This window comes from Polyodon spathula, chromosome 15, assembly GCF_017654505.1.
Source record: "Polyodon spathula isolate WHYD16114869_AA chromosome 15, ASM1765450v1, whole genome shotgun sequence".
Lineage (NCBI taxonomy): Eukaryota > Metazoa > Chordata > Actinopteri > Acipenseriformes > Polyodontidae > Polyodon > Polyodon spathula.
Window position 1 is genome coordinate 30,381,867 of NC_054548.1, and position 25,123 is coordinate 30,406,989.

Consider the following 25,123-nt stretch of genomic DNA (forward strand, 5'->3'; position numbering starts at 1 on the left):
TTAAACCACGCACCCTATTCCTGAAGAACTGAGAGCCCACGGAACAGCGGGGGAATTAATACTGACATTATCTGTTTTAAATGTCATCAACAAGGACGCATTGCCAGGCACTGTAAAACAGAGGTGGAAAAAATGGATTGTTGGACTGGTGCATATAGAGATGTGGTTGATGGAGTGTAATTATGTTACCACTAGTAACAACTTGTTTACCTCACGAATTCTGCCTGACGACTATTTGTGTAATGTGCATGTAGCAGGTCAAGAGACATTAGCTCTTTTGGATTCAGGCTGTGGACAGAGCTTAATCACTGCCTTATTAATTGAAAAATTAAAATTGCCTAGTTGTAACGAAGTGCGGATTAATTGTATTCATGGCGGTATTAAAACTTACCCAGCTAAATTGGTGGAGGTACAGATTGGAGGGGATGATACATGTTTGTGGTGGTTCCTCGTTTACCTTACCCGATATTTGTAAGTAGTGATTGCCCCAATTTTGAAAAAATATTAAAGGGAAAGAAAGGTTTATCCTCGTTACAGGCAGAGGATAGGAAACCCAGAGGGGAGGTTCGTGAGTTAGACCAGTTGTTTGCATTTTCACAGGAACTGTTTGTTGAACCTGTTAAAAACATGAAAACAAGATGGGGTTACAGGGAAAAGAGATAGAATAGTAGGACAATGTAATGTGTTGGTTAATTCAGGGACAGAATCTGAGAGTACTAATGAAAGTGTACCGAAAAGTAACAAACCGCCTAGACCGCAAAGGTTGTCATCAGGAAAGTACTCTAAGAAAAGTGAAACAATGAGGTAAGAAAGGTTTAGAAAAGCAGAAGCTGTTACCTGTCTCTCAAATGGATTTCCCTATAAGTTTAGAGAATAGATATTTTATTTATCTCAGTCATGTGTTGAGTGGTCATTTGAGTGCACATAAAGCAAGAGAGATAATTCTGAATAGATTCTTTTGGCCAGGGGTTTATCAGGACATTCTTAATCGTTGTAAACAATGTAGAGACTGCAACTGGTTTCAGGGAAAAAACCCAGCACCAGCTCCTTTAAATCCACTACCCAATAACTATACTATACTAAACTATAACACCATTCTAATTAAAAACCACAATGAAACTTAAATAACTTTTTTCAACAGCACTTTCAAACCTACAAAACATACAGTATACATAGTGTTCTGCTTTTTCGGTTTTTATCTTTAACACTAGAAGCCCCGCGGCAGTCATTTTGGCGGTTTTTGGTTTTAAAATGTAATAGTCTTGTAACACATATGGGGTAGCACATTCGTGTACCTTTCTGTCCTTATGTGTTAAATATTCTCACAAAGCATGAAACGCTGGAGTGCAGAAATAAAGGAGATATATTACATTATACCCAAAAGCCTCGGGAGCAGTCACTTTACAGCCACACAGAAAACATTTGTATTGTGATTATACAGGACGGTATTCTACTTTTATTGTTTTTATTTACCAGTCCACAATGTGTTTAGCTGTAATCAGATTAGTCTCTACTGTCTGCCTGAGTGAATGACTGACAGTATATTGTTTTCAATCAGCCTTTTCAAAGGCTGATGCTTGCTTACCAGCTGTGCTGTTTTGGTCAGTCAATTAGCATCAGGACTAGTGCAAATAAATACCAGAGACCATGGTGTTTTACAACGCAATAAAATATGGAGTTGATGTTTTGGATCAGATGGCACAGAAGTATTCTGTGAAAGCTGGCTCCCGACGGTGGCCTTTTCAGGTGTTTTACAATGTATTGGACCTAGCAGCCATCAACTCCTGGGAACTTTACAAGGAATGCACGGAGACGAATTTACTAAGGAGAGAATATATTTTACAGTGAGCACATGAACTTCACAAGAAGCATTTGGAACAGGGGGACTGCCAAGCGTGTACTCACAGCTGTGAAGCTGGCCAGAAATCCAGGGCGATATAACCAGCCATCGCCAGTGTGCCCCCTCTTTGACCAAAAACACAGACTGTCACTTCCGCCATTATGAGGAGGAGGACTGCCCACAGCAGGAGCCAGAGGATGAGGAGCACGAGTGTCCAGCGCCCAGACTGGGGAGCACAAGCATGGAAAAGGAGGTTTTGGTCTCAGTTCAGCTGCTCCTGCATGGCACAAGGCAACCCCGGCTCAGTGGAGGAAGCTGGTAGTCAATGAGGTGCAAAAGCAGGAGGAGAGGATCAGGTGTGTAAAGGCCATTTCCCACGCCAAGCAGGGTGAATGGATGAGATGGGTGTGGAACAATGCAAGATTAGCTGGCAAGACCTATGGACAATGGAACAGAGCAGGATCAGTTTCCTCATCAGATCATCACCACAGAACCTAAACCTCTGGGTGGGTGAGGATCCCTCATGTCCTTTGTATTCATTACCTGCAAATTAACACATTTTGACAGGATGTAAGGTGGGTCTTCGCCAAGGACAGTTTACTTGGCGCCATGACCAGGTGCTGTGATGTTTGGCCTTAGCATTGGAATACAAGCATAACCTGACCAGTAAGTTACCACCTGTTCCATCAAAGCATTACACACAAAAGACAATATTCCTCCGTCCAGGAGAGCAAGCACCAAGAAAAGGTGTTAAAATCAAGCCTCGCTCATGACAACTGGAAGCTGCTAGACTGGAAGATGCTGGCAGATGTTGGTCAACGGCATACTTTAGACGCCAGAATCACTGTTGAGCCCTCATGAGGTGTCGTGGACTTGTCATCGAAACACCGAGGATGGAAGGTGCCCACTTGAAGACCCCAGAGATGTACCCTACTTAGCGCAGTCCAGACGGTTGTCATGCTGATGCGCTGGGGAGACCGCACTGAGTTGATCCCCGTAGCCAGCATCGCAGCCGTTGGTGTGTGTGCTGATGCACTGGGGAGGTAAAATGAGCTGATCCTTGGAGCCAGCATTACACTTCAGCAATCAACACCAGAGAGAAGGATATCTATGTCATGAACATTTTTGTTTTATTCTATAAACTACTGGCAACATTTCTCCCAAATTCCAAATAAAAATATTGTCATTTAGAGCATTTATTTGCAGAAAATGACAACTGGTCAATATAACAAAAAAGATGCAATGTTGTCAGACCCAGAAAATAAGTTCATATTCATTTTTAAACAACACAATACTAATGTTTTAACTTAGGAAGAGTTCAGAAATCAATATTTGGTGGAATAACCCTGATTTTCAATCACAGCTTTCATGCGTCTTGGCATGCTCTCCACCAGTCTTTCACATTGATGTTGGGTGACTTTATGCCACTCCTGGCGCAAAAATTCAAGCAGCTCGGCTTTGTTTGATGGCTTGTGACCATCCATCTTCCTCTTGATCACATTCCAGAGGTTTTCAATGGGGTTCAGGTCTGGAGATTGGGCTGGCCATGACAGGGTCTTGATCTGGTGGTCCTCCATCCACACCTTGATTGACCTGGCTGTGTGGCATGGAGCATTGTCCTGCTGGAAAAACCAATCCTCAGAGTTGGGGAACATTGTCAGAGCAGAAGGAAGCAAGTTTTCTTCCAGGACAACCTTGTACTTGGCTTGATTCATGCGTCCTTCACAAAGACAAATCTGCCCGATTCCAGCCTTGCTGAAGCACCCCCAGATGAGTCCAGTTTTCAGCTTTGTCCAACACCTGGTCGTCTAATGGTTAGACGGCGACCTGGAGAGGCCTACAAGCCACAGTGTCTCGCACCCACTGTGAAATGTGGTGGAGGATCGGTGACGATATGGCGGTGCTTCAGCAAGGCTGGAATCGGGCAGATTTAGCGTGAATCAAGCCAAGGCTGCAAGAGGAGGAGAGTTTTAATGGAGTAGTGAACGCAAGTTAAGAGGAGAGGAGAAAATAAAAGGTAAAAGAAAGACTAGAATAGCTGCTATTGTGCTGGAACCGCCATCACAATATTTGTTAGTACTGCAGGTGGCAATTCTTGGTTGGAAATAAAAAAAAAAAAAGGGAAACGGAAAGCTGGGTCTGGTAAGACCGCTGCAATGACCTGAAGGACCTTCTCGATGGCCTCGAGGACCAAGGCTCCTGCCTTGCCTGCGGGGAGTTCGAGCATGATGGCTATCTGCCCCTTCCAAGAGGAGGAGGAACCGGACCAGGAGAGGACAGGGAGGAGGAGGACCGTCTGAAGGTCAGAAATCCAGGGCGATATAACCAGCCATCGCCAGTGTGCCCCCTCAAAAAAACCACAGAATGTCCCTTCTGCCAGTATGAGGAGGAGGACTGCCCACAGCAGGAGCCAGAGGATGAGGAGCATGAGCGTCCAGAACGGGGGAGCCCATGCATCCAGCGCCCGGGCATGTCTGCCCGTCACCACCCAGGGATGCCTGCATGCCACAGCTCATCGATGCCTGTTCACCATCGCAGGGATATGCCTGTGCGCTCCTGCCAGGAGACCTGCAGATTGGATGTATGGGGAAGAGAGTGTACAGGGAGTAATGAACGGGAGTTAAGAGGAGAAATAAAAAGGTAAAAGGAAAACTAAAACAACTGCTATTGTGCTGGAACCACCAGCACAATATTTGTTAGTATAATTGTTTTGTTTGGCCAACATGCCCTTTTGTTTTGTATAAATCTTTTATTTTTCGTTTGTTTAATAAAACAGTGAGCGCCATTGCACCTCAGTTTCATCCGCCAGTACTGCAGTACAGTATTATATTTTTGTGTAACTATTTCAATTTAGTTTTTGATCAAGCTAGTAGTTACTACACCCAGCAATTACTACAAATAATTAGACTTTGGAATCAAGAATCAGGTGATAGTGTGTTTGTGAAGTGACAGAGGACCACAGTTGAACATTATTTCATCCTCTGATGTCTAAACATCTGCTGTTTCCTAGGATACAGTGTAGGGCTGCATTTTACAGTGTTGGGGTCAAAATAAAGCAGCATTTTAATCAAATTATTGTGTATTGCCTAGAAAATAGTACCAGAATAATATTGAATAATAGACAACAATCTGGTTTAAATCAGTAAAAAAAAAAAAAAAAAAAAAAATTCCTTTAATTTTCCGGTATAATTTTGAATAAACCGGAAACACGGAACACTGAGTATACATTATATTGAAGTCAAGACTAATAAAAACAGTATATGGCTGGCAGTTTATTAACTGATTAAGTATAACATAATACAAGAGAGAATGGCAGCCTGAACAAAAACAATATATATATATATATATATATATATATATATATATATATATATATATATATATATATATATATAATATTTTTTTTTTCTTATGTTTCATTTAATAATTGCTAATTATTAAATGAAACGTAATGCAAAAAACAGTAATTTGAAAGATTTGTTTATTATTATTTAACCCTTTGCAGTCCTATGTCGGACTAGGTCCAACATTACAATTTTCCCTTTCCAGTCCAATATCAAAAAGACGTAAAGAACAGGTCTCTAGCCATTTTTTCTCCAGAAAAAGCAGATAAAACCTTTCAATGGACGAGTGAGACTGATAGGAGCTGAATGAAACCGAAAAAAAAATAGGGGCCTATCTCATAGCCCCATACATTACAGAGATAACGCTGACATAAAGGAGATAGCTGCTTCTGCATCCAGCGCTCAAAGAATATCGCACACATTTGCAGAGCTTTTTGAGACGTCATGGTAATAAAATATTGACTTGGACCGCATTACTGAGGAGTTTGGTGATAACACAAGTGATCAGGAGAGGATTTATCAGTGTGATACAGTACTGAGTGTCCTTTTGTGATTCAATGCTTCAATGCCTTTTAAACCTGTTTTACGCTGAAAAAAAATTTTTAAACAGCATATGTAAAATAAACAGTGTGTGTGAAAATAAATTGGACCTGATGCACCTGACAAGCGCTGAATAAATGGACTGCAAAGGGTTAATAACCAAACTAAAATGAGAAACCGAGTCAACAATAACAGATTGTGGCAGAGTGGTTGAAGCGCATAGCTGCGGTGACGTTAAGGATCGGGAAACACAAAACCAAAACAATGAATGGTGGGTGAAACTGAGGCGCAGTGGCACTCAGACTTTTATTAAATAATAATAGAAAATAAAAGATTTAATCAAAAATAAAACTACACAAACAAAAAGACGCTTTGGCCAAACAAATAACAAATCAGTATCATGCTGGTGTTTAAGCCGGCACGCTTAGCAATTGTTCTAATTCCTCGGTTATATAATTTACCTCCGCGCTCCCGTTCTCTACTCCTAGATACTCTCCTCTTAAGCCTGGAGTGCATCTTTTGTAGTCTGTGCCTTAATTACCTATTTTGATACAGTAATTACCTTAAAGCTCCAGCAACATTCCCATGAGGGTACTAGGGAAGGGGTTTTAACCCCACCCCCACCGACTACACATTATAAGACTGGCTTTTTTGCAGGTCTCAAACAGCAAAATAAGACAGACGGTTTTGTCCGCCTGCATAAAAATACAATACAATAATAATAATAATAAATAATAATAATAATAATAATAATAATTTATTTGTATTGTTATTAAAATAGCGCACAATATATACATAGGGGTGGGGCTCCCCGTTACATAGATACATACAAGTAAAAGTCCAAGTAAAAAAATACAATAACTTTGGGTAGCTCACTTTTAATTCCATATTTATATCAAAATCCACAGACCTTCGGTTTCGAAGGTGATTGAGCTGACATGGACTGACGCAATATTTATATAACTTAATATCCACCACTTTTCTCTTGCAGAACGAAACGTCATTACCAAGGTTATTGATAAATGTATAAAGAAAATAAAAAGTTAGAATTTATGAACTTAAGCATTTAAGCACTCGCTCACCTTCTTTCTCTGGCAAGTATTTATAACAAAGAGTTCTGATACTGCGCTACACTCCCTGTATGTTTTTGTTTGTGACACTGTGCAGTATTAGTCATTCAAAGTCGGTTTCTGTGTTTAATTTAATAATCAGAAATTAACTGTATTTTAGATTAATCGCTCATAACTACTTCTTGGCCGTTCGATTAAATTATGTTTGTTACAATGGATGTGTTATCAATATCAGATTATTGGCAAGCCGAAGATTCTCAGAAAATGTATTGAAGTGGATGGAGGCTTTCCTAGATCAGACTGTTTCTTTTCAATTGACATATCAAAAAGTAAACTCATTCTCCCCAGCGCATGCAGCTGCCCCACTCTTAATTAAATGATTCCTGTTCAGCCATGACAGGTGATACAACTAGTGCAACAAGTATTGTGCGCTTTGACTATGCAAATAATGTCTCTGATTTTGATTACTACAGTATACTGGAAGTACTGTATTTGAGTAAATTGAGGTTAGATCTCCGATTGACTCATGATGGAAATTTTCTTTGGCGAGACAATATAATAAAGGAAATGACAAGGACTACATTAAAAACATTTGGCTTGCAGATTAAGTGTCTAAATTGTCGTAATTGACTAACCGTTACTTCAATTTTAATTTAACGGTAATTAACAGAATAATGCTAGTTGCAATTTTGATCAATGATGAGGTTCAATTGATTGAAAGGGAATTGGAATTGGGAATTGATTTTAAAAGGAATTGGAAATGGAATTGACCCCAACCCTGCTCCTCAGATGTTCTTACACTTATGTTCGTAATAAAAAGATACTTTTAATGATTGTATGATGTGGAATTTTAATATAACCTTTAAAAGTCTGATGTTTTTAATGTATTTGTAATGTTGATTATACTGTAGTTTATACTATAGCACGTATGGTAGAGGACAAAGAACTAAATAGTGATTATTAAAGAAAAAATGAGGCAATAAAAAAAATAAAAAACACTTATTGAACAAGCAAATTAACCTGCTAAAAGAAGGAAATTATTAAGTACTTGGTCCTAAGTCTGATCTGTTTGCATTCAAAACAAAATGATAGGCGGCTACTGAACACAAGTAAGTTTAAGTCTGAGAAGTGCCAATTTATATTTTACAGTGAAAATAGAATGTGGATTTTCATCAAACAGAGAAATTTCTGGACTTAAACTTCTTTCTTCAAAATGATTGTGGTTTTATTTTGTTAGCATGAAACAATTGTAGGATATTGTTGCGTCTATTGTAGGATATTGTTTTCTAAAATTGGAAGTCCCATACAGACTGCTATCCTTGAAAGTCTGAGTGAGCCATCAGTGCCAAAGTCTGCCTTTTCTTTTCAAAAACTGACATTGTACACAACAGGCTGTCTCTTACTGTAAATTCAAAAGTAAATGGTACCAACTGGAAGCATCTAAAAGAGAAACATGTCCAGCCCATTTTAGTCGCTGTACAAACAATTTCAGAAAGTTTCATATTTTACAAAACAGCTTTTGTCTCTGTCTTAAATTCAGTCACGTTGAAATGCTAATTAGGTTTGCTCCTGTAGTACTGCAGATTATCAAAACAGTGGTTTCCCATGGTTATTTTTTTCTGCTGCTTCATTGGCACTGTTATTTTAGATACATATAAATACAGTTTTAGACTGGTTTCTAAATTATAGACAGTCCTTCCAACATTCATTTGGTCATCAAGGTACAGCAGGACACCCAAGCAGACAAGACGAGTATTCTTGGCGTGAAAATAATTGCACTCAAAACAGTGGAAACGACATTAAAATGATTGTCCGTTCAGCACCAGGTATTTTGTGAACTGCTGTTTTTTTCTTACAAAAGAAGAAGAAAGTGCTCTGCTCACTTTGTTTCCAGTAGATCATTTCCTGTGTTACAGGAATGCACCTCACCTGAATAAAAAAAATAAATGGAGATGTAAGAATGTCAATGAGGGAGAAGACAGGAACTCTAATTGTGTTAGTCTCCGCAATATATTCTTTCAGCTTTTTCCCTCATCTTTCATTTTCTGAATCTGGCTGTATAGGAGGGTTGAGGCAGCCCAATATACAAGTATGTGCAGTAACACTTGTTCCAGGTTGCATGAGCTCAATCAACTAGTTCAGGTAGGTACAGTTCTGGTACTGTCTCCACCTTGGGGCGACCTCTGTGCTCATATACTGTAGAGCATCCCAAAAGCTTTGTAACCTCACCTACACATTCAGTAATAGGGTTCTTTCCATATTGTCCATTTTTATAGCCCTGAATGTAAGCAATAATACATGATAGGTTGTGTGTTATCATGAGACCGCCCTAGAAGTGGTGATGTCTCATGATAATACACAGACCCTGGAATGTATTGTTGCTATTATTAAATGGGTCTAGAGTGTGGTGGTGTTGGTAAATAAAGAAGACTTTTAAACATTATTTTAATCATTTTTATTTCTGTAACCTTCCTCTGAGAGAAGTAAACCCACGCCTTGTTATATCGCCCCTTGCTATACTGTGGATTCAGATATATCGCGGTCTTGGAGTTGCCTCCCAATTTTTACTGTGTAACTGCGTATGCCTTAGCTGCAATATACATAGAATTACTGTTGGTTTTATTTCATACTGCACATCACAAACAACAGTATACAAAACAATTAAAAACAGCATTAATATTGTACTGTTATATTAGTTTAACAATAAAACATTTGATTTTAAACAGTTTTGTATAATATTTTCTTTTTTGGAGCTTTAATAATAGTTTCTTGTTTAAGCCGTAGATATTGTGGGTGTTGCCATTCATTGTTTCAACATGTATGTATGGGTTTTGTCCAGCAGACAAGCTGCTGCTGCTGCTGCTGTGACTTTGTAAAAACATTCATAGCCCATTTTGTCTGGCGCTTGGTGTTTTCCTCAGTTATATTCATTTTTAGGTTGTCTAAATCTGATTAATTTACCTCAGTATGGTGAGATTCTGACATTTTCTTTTTCAGTGTTTTCAGATGCAGACCTTTTGTAGTTAATCTTAGAGATTGCTGTCATACTGACTGGCATAGAGTTGCAGTTGGCATATTGATTTTGTTTACTGTGATGAGGCTACTTTGGAGAAAGAAGTTCCTCACTGTTGTGTTATCAACCGGATATCTAATGACTAAGGAGAAGGTCTCAGCCAATATTGTTTTCCAAGGCTCTATGTTTAGATTTATAACTACTGGCCCATCGGGCCACTGAGCTGGTGTTTTTACTGGCCTGGATGCAATTTTATCTGGCCCAATATATTTATATATTTTTTCATGATGGTTTTTATTTTCAGTGTGTTTCTAACTGTGTATGGTAACCAAAGAGAGCCCACTTCTCAAAAGAAAGTGGCTAAACAAAGTCTTTCAGTAAATGTTACTTCAGCCATTAAACGTGTACATAGCAAGTGTTACTTGTTTTGAATTATTTACAGGTTACTGAATAAACAAAGTAACTTGACTTCGATACTTGATGGCTAGTTGTAATTAGTAATGTTAAACTATTGTAATGTTGGAATGTATTTTCTATTTTGGCCAGGTTACAATATTTACACTAAGATTGTTAGAAATATTATGTATTAGAATTTAACAGATGTAGAATATTTAGGTTACTATATGATAGGTGTTATTTTATTCTGAATTATGCTACTGTTGCTTTAATAAGAGATACGCGCTGTGACATTGCTGCTGATTGAGTTCTGTGTATTTTAATTCAGTAAACAAAAGAAAGAAAACTTAGCGCACACTCATTTGCCTTTTACTCTTGGTAGCGTAAGGGACCAGAGTTCGGGTAATCAAATGCACAAACAGGTTGCACCCTGTGTATTCAAATAGGAAACTATTCGAAATTCCCATCCCTGTAAAAATAAACACTATTAAAACAATATTCAGAATTCAAGTCAGTGCCAATCTTGCTGAGTGATACGAATGAGTCCTGGAAAGATTCTGAATGGCATTTTTGACCTGAACACATCGGATCCCAAATCAAAAAGTTAGACAACTCGATTGCATATCTGTGTATCCATCGGGACATCTTACTGTGAGACTGGATATGATGCAAACGAAATGTTGAATTCACAACAAATAAAGCTGCTGTTTTATCAGCAAGTCTGGGAAACTGACTCCAAACAAGGCTGTTTTTCTCTGTTATAATGAAGCCTCTACTCTGGCGGGAAAGTTAGGATTAGTTCATAGTTCAGCTTTTTGACACACTGGCCTGTTTCCCTGGATTCATGAAACGGAAGCCATATGCACTATATATATTATACTAGTTAAATGTAACCGGCCCTGTCGGGCCTTTGGTGCTTCATAACTACTGGTCAAACTGAGCTCTCTACTGGCCCCAGGCCACCGGGCCATGGTTAATATCGAACCCTGCTTTCTACAGTATGAAGGCACTGACTTGCTTCTTTGCAACTGACATCTTCCAGCATAGTCTACTGTAGTACAGTACTGAAGACCAAAAGTAAACTAGCTCAAGCTTGTTTTCATTTTGCCATACAGTATTACTCGCATGCCTTAACAGCAGTTGAACAGTTATGAATAGTTCAAGTGATGAAAACCAATACTCCAACAATTAAAATCACTGACTCTTCCATCTACACTTGTTTAATGCACAGATTAAATAAGTTCCTTTACTTCTGTTCTCTTGAACTAGGTAGATACAGAGAAGCGATTTCTGATAGAAGCTTTTTTTCCGTTGGTTGCCGTTGGCATTGTTCAATATGGTGGGCCATGTCTCAGTGATGGGCTCCAAGTAAAATCATGATTGTAATGGTCCCTCCATCTGTGCAGTTTCATTGTGTTTTCTTTTTGGTGCATTAATATACTTTTAAGCCTTTTTAGGGAGACACACATTATTTTCTTTATTTTATACAACAGTGTATCGGAATATAGAACCTAGAACTTCAAACCACATTGACTGCCATTCAGAGATCAATCAGAAATAACCTTTAGCTAAAGTAATCACAGTACTGGTTGCACACAGGTGGATTTGATTCCAGAGGACAGCAGTCTGTAGCACAGTTAGTCCCAAATCTGATAGCCATATATTTTTACTTTCAGACTGAGAATCTAGACGGTGCCATCTCTGTGCCAGATATCAAACTGCATAGCAACCCGTCTGCATTCAACGTGTACTGCAATGTCCGCCACTGTGTGCTTGACTGGCAACAGAAAGAGGCCTCCCTGGCTTTGGCCTCCAAGAACTCAGTGCAAAGTGGGGAGTCTGACAGTGATGAGGAGGAGGAATCCAAAGAGCCAGCCTTTAAATTACCTAAGGTGAGTGTGAAATTTCTCTAGGAGTTGCTGACATGTCTGGATTTACCAAGAGGTTTAGTCCAGCAAAATGTTTACTTGCTTGATGTACAAATAGTTCTAATAACACCTTCACTAGATAACTAAAGATGTCTTAGACCCATTCTGCTTGCGCTGAACAGTAGTATGGCAATACTATGCATTTCTGTGCAGTCGTTAATCTACACATGCATACGTGGCAACGCAACAGAAGCATTGTTCTACATCTTATGAACTGTTAAGACATTATATTGTAACTACAACGTCTGACATCCTTGAAAAACACCCCTTAACCCTTTGCAGTCCATTTATTCAGCGCCTCTCAGGCAAGTCAGGTCCAATTTATTTTCACCAGCACTGTTTAAAATATAGCCAATAAAAGTCAAGCCCCACCCCGTGTTCACTGTATTTTTAACATACCTCTTTATAGACGTGCATACTGATAAATCCTCTCCTGATCATCTTGTTTCATCACCAAACTCCTCAATAATGCGATCCAAGTCATTATTTTATTACTATAACATCTCAAAAAGCTCTGCAAATGTCTGTAATATTCTTTGAGCACTGAATGCAGAAGCAGCTGCCTCCTTTATGTCCGCTTATGTCTGTGTTGCAGCTGCTAGGGCTATTGCTCAAACGTCCCCTTTTTTTCGGTTTCATTCGGCTCCTGCTGGTCTCACTCGGCCATTGAATGGTTTTCTTGGCTTTTTCCGAAAAAAAAAAAGACGACTAGAGACCTGTGCTTTACGTCTTTTCGATGAACTAGAAAGGGACCCCATTGTGCATTGCATGGATAATGGAGTAGAATAGAATTACATTGTGTTAGGCAGACCTGAGCTCAATTATAATTTAATTTACAGCAGAATTGTGTACTGAAATTGCAATTACAATTACAATGCTGTATTTGTTCAACTGTAATTACAGTTACAACTATGCTGCAGTAATTACAATTACACTAAAAAGTTACATAACTACACACATTAATACTTTTACTCTATTATTATAATAATTATACAGAAACATACTATATAACTTTTCTTCAAACAAATGGCATCACCAAACGTGGCTGAAAATACAAGAATATTACAACAGATACATGTGTAATTGAACTGTTATTGATCAATTATGTGATATAATTACAATTATACAGGTGTGCCAAGGTTCAATTACAGTTGCGTTGTAATTGCAATTAATTACAGATGGCACAATTACAATTGGAATTGACCTCCAGTCTGGTGTTAGAATGCTAATACGAATAAAAGTGAAAAATAGAAAAAATGTGTCCATTAGAACCCCTCAATATGTCACTCGCATGGCAAATCTTTGTTCTAGTTCAGATTTTTTTGGACGTTTGGAGTATTAAGTTATGTTTTAAAACATTTTCATTCATTTTCTTTCAAAACCTTTTTTATCACCATTTGTAATCTTTTATTCTTTTATGGGCTTGAAAGTATACCTGGCATTTACCCTTCCAGCAGCTTATTCCCATCCCATTTATAGAATACCTGTTTATATTGTTTAAATACTGTACACAATATAAAAATCAATGCATTTTCAACTCCATACTGAGGTTTAATAAAGGGATACATTTACAACCACTTCAGCTTCAAATGCTGGTCACTGAACCTGAAACTTTATCGCAGAAAAAGCATTCCTTTCAACCATAACAGCAAAAATGACATTGAATACTGTTAAAATGCCACTTAGGTAATCTTAAAACCTTTCTATTTGACCAGTTCCGAAATTGAAGTGAGGGAAAGGGTACATGCAGAAGTTTGTTATTCTGTCCGCTATTTATTAGAAATATCAGCTTACCGATTTCTTTTCAAATTTATTTGTGTTACCAACCTTTTTCACTCACTCAACCGTAACAATGAGTATATGAAGCATGGGGTTTTCTCATGCTTACGTTCCCTTTGTAGGGGGTTCTGTAGATTATCCTGGAGCTGTCCAGTCCCATTATGATTTAATTTCATATCATTTGATTTCATTTTGGTTTTAAAGGGTTTATTTTTAACCCTGCTCATTAATTTGAAATCTGGAATTTGGCTAGGACTGCAAAAAAAAAAGAGGAATAAAAAGTTAATTCTAAGTCTAATGGAGAGACAGAAATTAGTAGATATGTGGTAAAACTTGATAATAATCGTATCGCCACATTTAACATTTTTGGAAAGCATGTACTTAGTTTAAGCACTTTTGGAAAGCTGCTGTTGTCTTAATTAATTTAGAATGCAGTTTGCTGAAACTGCAATAAGTTGAGAGAAAGAACAAACCTATTTTAGAGTTAAGAAATGTGCTGCTTTTGTTTTCAACAGATCATTGGGATCGGACTTTGTGGAGTGTTTGAGCTCATAAGAGAGACCAGGTTTTCACACCCATCGCTATGCTTGAGGACTTTACAGGCTTTGCTGGGCATGCTGCAGGGCCAGCAGCCAGAGGGCTTTCAGTCTGAGCCTCCTGAGGTTTTAGGTAAGTGTCTTAATGAACACCTCAGTACAGAGCAGCACTACAGTTAAACTTGCAAGAACTTGAATTTGAACATTATACAGTCAACCCTCTTTATACCTCCAGGTAAGGGCCATGGGCAAAAACAGGCAATAAGCGAGGATGGTGTTATAGTGAGGGTCAAAAAAAAAAAAATCACACACACACAACCATCTGTCTTTGCAATACATTCAAATGTTTTATTTTTTTAGTTAGTTACAGTATTAGTTCTTAACACAACAGTAGGTCTGCTAGTGACATTTTTATTATCTTTTCCCATCTATATGAAATATACATGGTTACTTCTGAGGAGCAGTTTATACTTAAAAAAAATAAAAATAGAAATAAAAAGTAAACACTCATTTAGTGTGAAATCATCCAAACAGCAATTCCATAAAAACAAAAAAGTATATATATATATATATATATATATATATATATATATATATATATATATATATATATATATATATATATTATATATATGTATGTGTGTGTGTGTGTGTGTGTATATATATATATAAAAATTGATATTTTAAATACTCTATCCTGATTGGTCAAAATAGGTCACATGTGGGTGTTGCTATTACAGCATATCACCATGGGTCGGCACTTTTTTCAAAAACGGGTAAATCACTGGCAAATATCAATACCGCTAGAATTTAAAAACAAAACAAAAAAACGCCAGACATATTGTAATTTATCGCAATAAACATGACCGAGAGTTATGTAAATGTTGAACTTTTGGGAAACCAAAGTGTACATGAGATATTGAATGAATCTGAATCGGACACCAATGATTTATTAAAGAAGTGAAAATAAGCAATAGTAAGTATTCAAATAAATTCAAAACTCTCCATTCTGATCGATCTGTGCCTTCTCCTTGAACTACAGTGTTTCCCTATCCCATTTTGAAAAAAAGCAGCTTAAAAAATATCTCTTAAACTTTCAGCTTTTCATAAATGATTTGGTTCCCTCTTAAAAGAGACCCACCCCCTGCGCAGCTGTTTGATCTGATGCTGAACATTTATAAATTCATCTCGACAGTTCCTGCCATACCTTCTAAATGTGTCCTGGTATGATGGTATCGTCTGCTGTAGTTCTCCATGTTGCGAAGCTGAAAATTGCAAAGTCAGTTTGATAACGGGTATTCCATGCAAATAACGTCTTTATCGCCACTGTGAAGCTGTAGCACAAATCTGTTATGGATACCTCCTGCTACTACCCCTGATAACAAAGGATGATTTAAAAAAAAAACAAAAAAAACACTCTCTTATCTGATACTGTTGCAGGTCTTGTGAGGAAGGGTTTGCGTGATTTAAAGGCTGTTTTATTTGTGCTGCGTGATTTAAAGGCAGACTCATTTGTGCTGTGTCATGATAAAAATGGGCAGTAATATTTTACTATAAAATGTAATGAATAAACCAAGAATTACAAGAAGTGTAACGAATCAAAACAGCACTTTCAATGGCAATGCTCAATTCAACATCTGAATTTTTTTTGAGTTAATGCATTTTTTTTTTTTTTTTTAATGTTTTAAGGGACTGTTTTTTCAAAGGTCAGGCAGAGGTGGAAGGATATTTAATAAAAATGACTTTTTTATTAATTAAAACATGTTTTTACAGGGTTTTTTTTGTGATGTTGGTTGATCCATTTTATAAGTGCAATTAGGCACTTCAGGGTGTGGGATATACTCTAATATTAGAGTATATCCCACACGCTGTCGTGCCTTATTGCTTACCCCCCCCCCCCCCCCGTGTTGTTTTTTTTTTTTTTTTTTTTTATTGTACTGGTCATTTGAACTGTTGTGGCACGACTGTAAGCCTGGTCAATACTATTCCCCATTGAACAATGCCACCTATTTATTTCACAAAGCAATTTAAGCTCAACAGCATTCTTTTTCAAGCAGTTAAAAAAAAAAAAAAAAAAACATTGAAGTTGTACACACTTTTTTTAATGAAAGTAATATATATATATATATATATATATATATATATATATATATATATATATATATATATATATATATATATAGATAGATACTATACTGATGTTTAGATACAACTGTGATGCTTTTGTTTAAGTCAGCCTTCATTTGTGCAAAACTTGCACGTAAACAAACAAACCTCTTGCCGTTTTTTTTTTTTTTTTTTTTTTTTTTTTAACATTTACTGTGGTTTATAAGTCACTTATTTTAGACTGCGTCAAGCCTTTTTCAGGTTAATCAAATCAACCTGTTCCATCAAGGTAAGCCATTTGTTTTTATACATTAGATTGTCTCCAATTTTCCTTTGATTAACAATATATGCCTCACTTAGGCGAGAAAACATTTGCAATGTTTTGCTTTCTTATTTTCAGATGCATACGTGCAGATTTGTTTCTTTTGCTTGGGTGTTATATGTAGGGTTGACTCGTCATTTTGTATTTTCTGTTTTGCTTTGAGAGTGGGAGTGTTGATGACATTGGTATGAACATTCAGTTAACAACAAATTAAGAAAGTGAGTTAGAGGTTGACTGCAGGGTTCTCTCCAGGAATTTTTCACAGCGTGATGGTGGGAGGAGCGAGGGGTGGGTGCGGGGGAGGGCGTGGCGAAAGAAACAGAGATCCTCACAACCCCAAGCAGGTGAGGCAGGACAAGTCATGCACATGCTTACCCTTTGTGGAAGTAATTGTCAGTGTAATGTTCTGTATCTGTGGTTGTGCAGAGTTTACGCCATAGGATGATGTACTCCCTAGCAACGACGTCATTCCATGGAGGGGAAACTAGGTTTTTGCCATAGTGTTATCGTTTTTGTCCGACTGAGAAACCTGTTTTTACCTTTTAAAACATTAAGAACGGCCTACGATTATGTGGATATAATTAGTGCTATTTTTATTCTTATTTCAAAAATAGCATAAGTATTAGGTTTTCTAAACATTTTTTTTTAAATTTCACGACCAGCGTTGCCTCTAAGGCTAAAATGCACACATTTTTTGCAGTAACTGACAAAAACCTTTGCACTCTGTTTACTAACTTTTGCAAGTTATTATCATAAATATCAACCTCAGTTGAGACTCCAGCCTCTCGAGGTAAACCTATTATTTTGAGACCATTCTTAGAAATTATTAACATAAGCATATTTCTGTCTGTCTTGCAGCTGGTGCTCTGATTTTCCTCTGTAAAAATGCATGTCACATTAGTGCTGAGCTCGCTCCGGGACCAGCGAATCTACTGGTACAGGGTGGGCGAAGCGGACATCCAGCGATTCTCTCATGCTGCTCGTGAACTTTACAGTTTTTAACTCATCGTGTAATTGAATACTAAAGTCAGTGAAGCACAATCTTCCTGCATTATTTAGAAGTATAAATACTCCAGTAAACATACATAAAAATCACAATAGATACACTTTGACGGTTTTTGTTTTATTTCCCTTTTTAAAAAACGACCATTTCAGAAATCTTCTGAAGCGTTTTGAAACTGTTAAAAATGTAATCGGCACATTAGTTGAAAATACACATTTAAGTGTATAGTAACTGAAGAAGATGCACCATTTCCATTTGTTTTTTTTGTGAGTTTATTGATCATGTGACTTCACTCCATGTCTCTGCTGAAACTAAACATGGTGGCTGCACCAACGAAGAAAAATAAGCAATGTTTCAATAAGCCAGAGCTAAAAGAAATCTGATTATCTATATAGTGGTGTGACAGTATTCTTAAAATTTTGTTGGAATTCATGTGATCATGTAAGAGTCAATACCATTAAATATTATAATGCCAGTCGTAAACACATGAATAGTAAAGCAAATATCAATCTTTATTTTATATAGGCAACAATGGCAAAGCACTGCATTCTTCTATGCTGAAAAACTAAGACCGAATATACTGCGCTCAAGGCAGAGCTTTCTTGAAGTAAGCTAAATTAATTGCATATTTCATTATTGTTTAGTTTATTTTTTTCCACGCTACCTGCCTTTTAATAAAGCTATAATTAGGAATTTTAAACCATGGCCTTTTCTTAATTGAATTATACAGTACTGTGCAAAAGTTTTAGGCAGGTGTGAAAAAATGCTGTAAAGTAAGAATGCTTTCAAAAATAGACATGTTAATAGTTTATATTGATCAATTAACAAAATGCAAAGTGAGTGAACAGAAGAAAAATCTACATCAAATCAATATTTGGTGGGACCACCCTTTGCCTTCAAAACAGCATCAATTCTTCTAGGTACACTTGCACACAGTTTTTGAAGGAACTTGGCAGGTAGGTTGGTCCAAACACCTTGGAGAAATAACCACAGTTCTTCTGTGGATTTAGGCAGCCTAAGTTTCTTCTCTCTATTCATGTATTCCCGAACAGACATGATGATGTTGAGATCAGGGCTCTGTGGGGGCCATATCATCACTTCCAGGACTCCTTGTTCTTCTTTACGCTGAAGATAGTTCTTAATGACTTTCGCTGTATGTTTGGGGTCGTTGTCATGCTGCAGAATAAATTTGGGGCCAATCAGATGCCTCCCTGATGGTATTGCATGATGGATAACTATCTGCCTATACTTCTCAGCATTGAGGAGACCATTAATTCTGACCAAATCCCCAACTCCATTTGCAGAAATGCAGCCCCAAACTTGCAAGGAACCTCCACCATGCTTCACTGTTGCCTGCAGACACTCATTCGTGTACCGCTCTCCAGCCCTTCGGCGAACTATCTTCTGCTACAACCAAATATTTCAAATTTTGACTCATCAGTCCAGAGCACCTGCTGCCATTTTTCTGCACCCCAGTTCCTGTGTTTTCGTGCATTGTTGAGTCGCTTGGCCTTGTTTCCACGTCGGAGGTATGGCTTTTGGCCGCAAGTCTTCCATGAAGGCCACTTTTGACTAGACTTCTCCAGAAAGTAGATCGGTGTACCAGGGTCCCACTGTTTTCTGCCAATTCTGAGCTGATGGCATTGTTGGACATCTTCCGATTGCGAAGGGAAGTAACCATGATGCGTCTTTCATCTGCTGCAGTAAGTTTCCTTGGCCGACCACTGCGTCTACGGTCCTCAGTGTTGCCTGTTTCTTTGTGCTTCGTCAAAAGAGCTTGGACAGCACATCTGGAAACCCCTGTCTGCCTTGAAATTTCTGCCTGGGAGAGACCTTGCTGATGCAGTATAACTACCTTGTGTCTTGTTGCTGTGCTCAGTCTTGCCATGGTGTATGACTTTTAACATGTCTATTTTTGAAAGCATTCTTACTTTACAGCATTTTTTCACACCTGCCTAAAACTATTGCACAGTACTGTACTTTCCTTTTTTGTAATTACATTTTTATTGAAAAACTATATACAAAATGAACAAAGATTCCTGAGCCCCCACCCCTCATCCCTTACCCCTTTGTTACATGGGTTGACGACAAATAGTGAACAGTGCATATTGATCATAATAATAGTCATTTCTTAATTGCAGTTGCCGAGTCTGTCCTCATCAGTAAGGTGGGAACTTTGACTCCATTAACCCTGGCTGAAGACATCTCCAAAAAAATAATGTCTAAAAACACCTGTAGCCAGTGCCGCATAGAGAGTTGGTGAGGAGGGAGCCAGCACTGCACAATCATGTTTTTTGCAGCAGTCATGATTGCCAGCCACAATCTACGTTCATTCCCAGAGAGGAAATTTAGAAACGTCACCCAGGAGAAAAAGTGCAGGGTCCAATGGGAAGCACCTTCTGATAATAGCAGAAATGGAATCAGCTGCCTGCCCCCAAAAAAGCTGAACATCTGGGCCGTCCCATAATATATGCATTAGTGTGCCTGGTACTCCTAGGTTGCACAAAGTACAACATGGGTGGGGGGCTAGCCCCATAAAATGTCTTTTACGAGGGTTCAGATAAGTTCTGTGGCATATTTTAAAGTGAATAAATTGGTGATTTTAATTTTTAGACGCTCCAAAAACACTACCCCACACCGCTTCCCAATTTATAGTCTCTCCCAACTGTGCTATATTTTTAAACATGAGAGAGGAGCAGGGGAGTGTGCAGTGAGATGTATATGGGATTACATATTGGGTCCTGGGAGCCCTTAGGTGCTGCCAAGGACACAATCCACTACTGGGTGACGGATTAAGTTGGAACCCCATTGAATTATATTTTCTGACGACGAAGAAATTAACTCAAAACTGTTCTTGCTCTTCATCTGAACGATTAATTTATTTAACCCAGCTTGTTATGCTATGTTCCCGCTAGCAGCTCGCCACGTCTTCCCTTGTGGCTTAACTATTTTTCACAAAGTTTGCCACGGTGGCAAAGGCTTTGAAAAATGTACTTGTGTAAGATTGCCAACACATTCAACGTGTGCTGGTAGATGAGTCAATACATTTAGTCTGATTTCATTTTGCCAAATGAAAGCTCTTTATCTTGATCACGTGACATATGCATGCCACAAACGTCGTGTTTGGCAGGAGGACAGATGTTCTAATAGAAAAAGTCAGCGGACGGCGCTGCTTGTAAAAAAAAAAAAAAAAAAAACACGTGGCATCCAAACAGGGGAAAAAAATGTTATAAAACAAATTGTACAGACCAATTACCAGAGACATGTTCCAAAAGATCCAGCCCAAGCCATACCAGTCACCCATGCACATAACTAAAATATGACAGCTGATACTAGTAACAGGGAGGTGGAGCAGTCATGGTTTCAAACATACCCTGTGGTCACAAAAGAACATTTTCACAGACAGCAAGCCAAAAACACGCAGCTTCAAGATCACAGCAAGGTGTTTTTTGGTTTTTATTTATTTTTTCCCCGTTTTTTGCTGTCTCTTTAAAACGTGTTGAAATATATTTTGGAAATAATAACAGTGGATTCTGTTACTACAAAGAGAAATAATTTAATAAAATAATAAACACATTTATTATTTTAAAAAGAAGGATTTGTCTCACTTTGACTTATTGAGTTTTAATGTCAGAATCGGTGCAATGTTACTGTCAGAAGAGTCAGGTGAAAACAGTAAAAAAAAATATAGAAATAAATAAGTTTTTTTTTTTTAAACACAGTAGTGGCTGTACAATCCTACTAATATTATTAATCACATTAGTGCAATGTTGTGTAACTAGAGCTTCGTTGGTCAAGGAGACATTAATATTAACATATACTAATAGCACTGTCTACTGGCAGAATTTTGCTTTACTGTTCTGTAGTGGAAAGAAAACGACATAAGTCAAAGTAATGTAAAGGATTATGCAGTAGTAGTACTGTACATGTATATCTCTGCAAACCTATTCAGGATTTAAGAAATCTGTAATGAGGTTTTTTCATGTGTAAGTTTGGCATTTATTCAATGGGAATCAGAGTTGCAATCAGAGTAGTGCAAATTATAATATTTATGTGTAGGGTCTGGCATTATATGACAAATCTATACTTGTTTTCAAATAAAATTAATTTCATCTGTCAACAGGGGTGGGGTGCTAATAAAGTTCAGTGAAGTTCAATCCCGTTTCTGTTGCATACATTACACACACCAAACTAAAGAACATGCTGTCACAACCAACCCATTGAAGAATATTGAGAGCTGAAGCAAGTATTTTAAGTAGGGATGCACCGAATCCAAGTTTTTGGGATTTGGTCGAATACTGAATTCATCTCAAAACATTCGGCCAAATACCGAATCTACAAAAACTGTCAAGAAAACTGATGGAAACTGTTGAATGAAAAACAGACTGGCAGCTACTAACAAGGGATGCGCACAATCTATAGTTTTGAGCCTTTTAGTTCATAGTATTTTTTATTACCAAATGGAAATATATTCCTGAATAAGATTTTATTTTGAAACTTACACAATTCACCGCTACCCCCCTCCCCCCACAATAAAAATGTCAAAATACAGAATTGTTTACTTTACCGTTACAACAAAGGAGAGCACCATCGTTGCCATAACCAGTGGTGTACTCAAGCTGGAACGCTCCGGAAAAACTTTCCGGTACTTTTTTTTTCTATAGGCAGAATCTTGACTTAAGAATTAACTAAGAACATTTACCATTTTGTTTTATGAAAATGCTTACATAGTCTTTCCAAAAGCACTAGGAACAAGTAAATCAGTGTCCGTAATTCCCTACATACCAGAGTTGGGCTTCTATTTCCATGGAGTCGCTTCCAATTTGAACTTGTCGCTTCTTACTATATTTTGGTCTTCTTTTCATGCATGGGCGCTTATATTGAAAATGGTTAACACTGCAAAAGTCTGTTTGATTAAATATCATTCTTGTATACAAAAGCAAAACACATTATCTACCAGGTTTTAGTTATCACTGTAAGACATAGGGGGTCAACTGCAGCATACCAAAGTTAGTCCATGTAACAGGGCAAGGAGCCTTGTACAGTGTTGTGTATTCATTTTTAGAACAGGCTCTCCCCCTCCGCCCCTGTGCATATTATTGTTTTGAATTTTGTGTGTGTGTGTATATATATATATATATATATATATATATATATATATATATATATATATATATATATATAAGGCTTGGACATAATATATGTATAATAATACAAAGCATTGCCACAATTTGTTGTATTTTTGTACAATTCATATATAGACGGTAAATAAAATGTGATTATTGTTACATTTTAAAACAGACGAATACTGGTCAAACATTAAAAATATTTGACATTGCCGAGGGGTTTAGAGTAATTACAAGATCGTTCTGTTATAAAGTGTCTTCTTGTTGAAATACTGTACAACAGTTACTGTTAATGAATCTACGAATAAATAATTTCTCATAGCCACATTGTTATTGTTTCGATTTAAAACCTGTTCTGTTCTCTGCCAGGAGTAATTAAAAAATATTTGCTGTGGCCGAGGGGTAATAGAGTAATTACGAAAAAAGTGTTCTTGTTATTAAATACTGTACAACAGTTACGTTTAATACCAGATTCGGGTGTCTTTTATTTATTTAAAGAAGAACTGCAAACATTTTAGGGATATATTAAAATGGATGTAGGACTAATCAGCAATGTTTTATGTAACGCCCTGATTGCAGCGTCATTTTTCCAGGAGAACCCTTGCCATGATTATTTCACTGGCGCTACAATGAAGGAAACTACAATGCTTATTTTTACGTTTGCTTAGCTTGTGAAGTTGGCAGGTAGCGGACAGCGGGGTGGTGATATAACGGGTTAAAGTTTTTATATTGGTGACATTTGTTCAGAGAGAATAGCTGGCGGTATGCGAGGGTGGCATTATAAAGGGGGTGGTATAATGCAGGGCAGCTGTAGTATATATAAAAGAACGAGTTGAACAAGTTAGAGACACTTGAAAGTGAGTTACAGAACATCCCAGCCATATACTCTGTATTGTATAAAAGAAAATTTATTTTCATCTTAAAAATTAAAGTTATCTTGGCTTTTAGACTCGGGAAATTATCGTGCTCTTTACGAATATTTGATGTATGTTAAGATTTGATTTGTATCCCTGAGTTTATTGTGTTTTCTGTTGTTTTTGTAGAGTCCCTCTTTCATCTTCTTCTGGAAACAACGATTAGAAGCACTGGTGTGAATGACAGTACTGGCCATGCTCTCACAGCACTCTCCTGTGCATGTCTGTTCAGCCTTGTGGTTTCCTGGGGTGACACGGGCAAAATTCTGCAGGCTGTGTCTGCTATCCTCACCAACAACGGCAGCCATGCCTGCCAGACCATCCAGGTAAAATGGACCCCAACATCAGCACCAGCACCTGCCCATTCATCAATCCCACTTCCCCTTGACCTTTAGCAACCAGGAAGTAGTTGTCAGCAGCCCTTACACATAGCTGTCCACAGGGTCTGACAGCCTCATTATAGACATAATAGTGATCTCTGAAGGAAATGGGGAAAGTGTTACTTGGGGTGTGTTCACACTGGGTCCGTTTAGAGGGTTTAGTCTGCACTCTGTATGTTTGGTGTGAAGTGTGAGCTCAAAGGAACTCTGTCCTGAAAAAAAAGGGAAAAGAACGAAAAAAAAAAACTTTAACTTGCATCCAAACAAACTCAGTCCCTTTACTCGCAGATTAATGTGAACAACAAACACATTAATGCATTGTATCATACGAAATGAACCAGGCAGAGTCTGTTTGAAACGGACTTAGTGTGAATGCAGCCTTAGACAAAATGTGGGGTTTTTAATAATGTGTTTTTAATTTCAGTGTTTATGGTAATAGGAATGCATTTGTAAAGTGTATAATAGCTAATCTTGTTATTGATAGTTAATTCTGAAAGCAAGTTCAATTTGTCATATTGCTAACGTGCCCTAATAGCAGCGTTAGTTACGAACTGACCATGTGCTGAAAACCACTAGTGCAACCCAAAGAAAATGATCTATTGTACCACCTACACAGTTTTTGTGTATGCGTCATTACAATTTCAAACAAGGGAAGGAAATGAACATGGAAGAGAATAAAGAAGTTCCTTTACTTCCCTTATTTAGAACTTTTTGCAAATGAAAAACGTTTTGCAAGTTCTACTCCATACCTTGTCCTATTAGTGGTCGTTAACTCTATGTATGTTTCACTTACATGTGTTTATTGCCAAAGCAATGATAATGTAAT

The 25,123-nt window shown here is 37.7% G+C and overlaps 1 protein-coding gene across 15 annotated transcripts in view; it reads left to right on the forward strand.

Moving 5' to 3' along the window:
• The window catches only part of LOC121327729 (E3 ubiquitin-protein ligase MYCBP2), a 145,995-nt gene that overhangs the window by 18,338 nt on the left and 102,534 nt on the right, over window positions 1-25,123 (forward strand). For all 15 annotated transcript variants that reach the window (XM_041271894.1, XM_041271895.1, XM_041271899.1 and 12 more), the window contains exons 3-5: window positions 11,880-12,095; window positions 14,426-14,579; window positions 24,047-24,243. In XM_041271894.1, coding sequence (XP_041127828.1) covers window positions 11,880-12,095; window positions 14,426-14,579; window positions 24,047-24,243 — 567 coding nt within the window. The remainder of the gene's footprint in view (window positions 1-11,879; window positions 12,096-14,425; window positions 14,580-24,046; window positions 24,244-25,123) is intronic.